At 44.5% G+C, this 4,184-nt stretch overlaps 1 protein-coding gene across 1 annotated transcript; it reads left to right on the plus strand.

The window, feature by feature from the left end:
- Positions 1–1,368: 1,368 nt before the first annotated feature.
- LOC135874373 (atypical chemokine receptor 2-like) lies at positions 1,369–2,451 on the plus strand. Its single transcript, XM_065399178.1, has one exon. It carries the CDS (start codon positions 1,369–1,371, stop codon positions 2,449–2,451), a length of 1,083 nt encoding a protein of 360 aa, XP_065255250.1.
- Positions 2,452–4,184: the final 1,733 nt, after the last annotated feature.

Below are 4,184 nucleotides of genomic sequence, written 5' to 3' on the forward strand. Positions count from 1 at the left end.
GCTCAGTGCTGACTCCTCCAGACTGACCCGTAGCTTAAACACACCCTCCCCCAGACTCCCACCAGACATTATGAGCCATCTGCTTTACCTCTTCAAGGGTGCACATGGTACCATAGAGCACAGAACACATGGAGACACTTTGCCTAGATTCTAACACCATCACCCTTTCACATAACAGATAAAGCACAAGAGAGTACAGATCATTTAGATCATAACAAACATCCCAACCACAATGCCCCTCATTAGCTCACCCTTCTCTTGAGAGTCCTTGGACGACCATCTGTTCAGGCACAGTCCCCTGCTTCACAGGCTCCTCCATGGTGGGTTGCTTCTCCCTCATCTTGAGCTGGCCCCAAATAGATCAGTGCCTCCCTTTTTATAACCTTCTAGTCTCTGTATCATGTGACCCCTCATTAGCCTCAACAGGTGACCACAGACCCCTCTCAGGTGACTTAGTTGCCAAAGCAACCTCTCCTGTGATAAACCATTTCTCCTGGTGGGAAGCCAGTCTGTTATTCAGAACTATTCCATTTCAGTCGGAGAGCCCTTTAAGTCAACAACCCTCTTTTGTTATCCATGTACCAATACCCCACTGGAATTCTAGTTCTAGATGGAGTTAAAAGACAGTAGAAAAGTAAAGACCAGCCTTACAATCAAAATGGAGTTTGCAGTCTCATGTGGTCATATATACAGAGTTCATCACCTCAAACAGAATTCATACACTGTACAGACAGATCCCCCAAATCATAACAGGGTTAATCTTGACTAGCTGCGTCAAGGACTAAAAACTACCTGTGCCTTGTCTGCTTGAGGATTTTACGACAAGATACCTATCTTGACGTAAAATCACACCTCACTATTCACTTTCTCCACACCATTCATGATTGTATAGACCATAGCGTTCCTGTCATCTGTCGCTCTCTTTTTATAAGGCCTCATGTGCTTCTCAGGTACAGCATGGAGAGCAGCAGGCTTCCCACACTGCCTCAGTGTTCCTCAGACCTGACCTGAGAGCTCCACTCCAAACAGGCAAGAGTATAGTTTTGTCTCCAGGGCTGTTGAATTTTTGACACCCTGTGTAGAGACCGGTGATGTAGCCATCTCCATCAGGGACTGGGCTGGGGCCACCAAACATACGACACTAAGGAGCTGGCAGAGGGTCAGTCACTGTCAACCTGGGCCGGATTCAAACCTATTAAGTGGAGGTAGAAATCTCCATATTAAATTACTTAGCATGCAAACCTCACTTTTCGTATGTAGATCAAAATGTCTTTTGAAATGCACTATTGGCCCTCTTTACTTTTTTATTGCAGAATGTAACAGAGGGGTCTCTTGAAAAGTTTACCACCAAAGGTGGCAACAGTACCAATGTCTGCCATGCCGCATACCACAGATAACCCAGCCAACCTGAGTGACTATGAGTACCAATACTTAGAAGAGGAGGATTACATCCAGTTTTTGATTTGCACAAAGGAAAATGTCAAGGCGTTTGGCAAGGTGTTCCTGCCAGTGCTCTATACAATAGTGTTTCTGCTTGGATTGGCTGGGAACTGTCTACTCTTTGCCATCTTGATCAAATATACCAAGAACAAGAAGATGACCGAGGTGTATCTGCTGAATCTGACCGTTTCAGACCTTCTTTTCGTGGTAACCCTTCCCTTCTGGGCCACATACGCAGCTTCTCAGTGGGTGTTTGGGAATGCCTTCTGCAAGATCATAAGTGTCATCTACACCACCAACTTCTACAGTGGCATCTTCTTCGTCAGCTGCATGAGTCTGGACAAATACCTGGAGATTGTTCATGCTTGGTCCAATAAAAACTTAAGGGCCTCAAGAAAAAGCTTCCTTGTCTCTTCGGTGGTGTGGGTTATTTCCATAGTGCTGTCTATTCCTGACTTTTTCTTCATGGAGGTGCAGGATCTCCACAATGGGAGACGAGTTTGCCACCTCAACTATGGCCTGCACAACTCCATCTGGCGTCTTCTCTTTCAATTTCAGCAAATCCTGCTAGGCTTCTTCCTTCCATTCCTTTGCATGGTGTTCTTCTACTCCCGCGTAGCTTGTGTTCTCACTGCATTAATGTCTCCTGGCAAGAAGAGAGCTCTCTGCCTGGTCGTTATTTTGGTGGTAGTTTTCTTTGTGCTGTGGTTCCCATACAACATTACCCTCTTTCTGCATTTGTTGCAAAACCTCCATGTGATTAAGGGTTGTGAAACTAGCAAGCACTTGGACTATGCTATGCAAGTGACTGAGAGCCTTGCCTTTATTCATTGTTGCCTCAACCCCGTGCTGTACGCTTTTGTGAACAAACGGTTCAGGTTACACTTAAAGAAGATTTTTGGGGCCATCTTCAGGAGGCAGGATTTCTTTGTTCTCCAGCTGTCTGAGACAAGTCGTTCTACTAGTAGGTGCCCTGACCAGGTAGAAATGACAAGCATCACGAATGTGTAATGAATATTTAGAGAATTTCATTGCTGTACATGTTTTATTATCACATATTGTACTGTTTCCGGCAATGGAGTGATGTATGGATGATGTATGGCTAATGTATTGGGGAGTGAGGGTAGCTCAGTGGCTTGAGCATTGGCCTACTAAACCCAGGGTTATGAGTTCAATCCTTGAGGGGGCCACTTAGGGATCTGGGGCAAAAATCTGTCTGGGGATTGGTCCTGCTTTGAGCAGGGGGTTAGACTAGATGACCTCCTGAGGTCCCTTCTGACCCTGCTATTCTATGATAAGTAGTTGGAGCACAGACCTGGGAATCAGCTCTGGCATTGACTCCTTCAGTCATCTTGGGGAAATCACAACCTGCCTGTGCCTCAGTTTCCCTATCTGCAAACTCCTGGGGATGGTAATAATTTGTTGGGAGGATTTTTCTAGAATGGAGTAATCCCACTGAAGTGGGGAATCATTTTGCATTTAGTTCACTAAACGTCTACAAAAGATCCCTAAGAGGGGCCTTGTTTTCTTACAGCTCAGTCAATACTGCTTTTTCATGTTCAACTTAAAAAACAAAACAAAAAAAAACATAATGCTTCAAATAGGCCTCACTGCATACAGAATATCCTTAAAAAAGGTCATGTTATGTTACATCTCAGTCAATACTGTATTTTCATGTTAAATCTTTTAAAAAACCTTTATATAACGAAACACTGCATGTTTAGCAAATGTTAAAAGTATGGGGGGAAAGTCGAGGGGTGGGGGTGTTCTTAAGATAGGCTCTCTCTGAGCTTCATGCAGTCACAAAGCGATGGTTTTTGTCTTTTACAATCAGTACATGGAATAAAATACTTGTTATAACTTTCACAAAGTGTCTTTCAATGCAATCTCACCCTTTGGCCTGGTCCACACTACCCCCCCACTTTGGACTAAGGTACGCAAATTCAGCTACGTTAATAACGTAGCTGAATTCGAAGTACCTTAGTCCGAACTTACCGCGGGTCCAGACGCTGCAGGCAGGCTCCCCCGTCGATGCCGCGTACTCCTCTCGCCGAGCTGGAGTACCGGCGTCGACGGCGAGCACTTCCGGGATCGATCCGGGATCGATTTATCGCGTCTAGACAAGACGCGATAAATCGATCCCGGAACATCGATTGCCTGCTGTCGGACCCGGAGGTAAGTGTAGACGTACCCTTTGTTAAAACTTTAACAGCGTTTAAAATGTTCGGAAAGAAGTCTGTGTAAAAAAACGAGCAAACTGAAGGGGTGACCCCTGGAGCCATTCTAAGGCAGACTATAGCCTTATTAGTCTTATCTGTTTTTAAAATGTGGAGAAAGCCACAGCTCTAGCCTGTGCTGTATTATTTTAATAAAATCTATGGACCCAAAACAAACACAGGAGCTTGTACCTGTGTCTCAGCACATGGGTTGCAAACATTTAGAAACAAAGACATTCTGATAATGCAACAGAAAAATTCATACTTAAATCTAAAAGTCCTAAGAAAATGAAAGCTTAATATAACTTTCGCATGGATTTGTTAAAAAGTGGGGAGGAAAATAAACTTCTCTCTGAGCCACTGGATTACAAAATAAGGGGAATATAAACTAGCTGTTACTAAGCCCTGGTCTACACCACGGGGTTAGGTCGAATTTGGGTCGATTTTATAAGCAATGCGTCTACACAACCAACCCCGTTCCGTCGACCTAAAGGGCTCTTAAAATCGACTTCTGTACTCCTCCCCGGC

Source organism: Emys orbicularis, chromosome 2 (genome assembly GCF_028017835.1).
Source record: "Emys orbicularis isolate rEmyOrb1 chromosome 2, rEmyOrb1.hap1, whole genome shotgun sequence".
Taxonomy (NCBI): Eukaryota; Metazoa; Chordata; order Testudines; family Emydidae; genus Emys; species Emys orbicularis.

Bases quoted from the DNA above. Each gene is read 5' to 3' on its own strand.
- LOC135874373 (XM_065399178.1), top strand. From the start codon at position 1,369: ATGTCTGCCATGCCGCATACCACAGATAACCCAGCCAACCTGAGTGAC.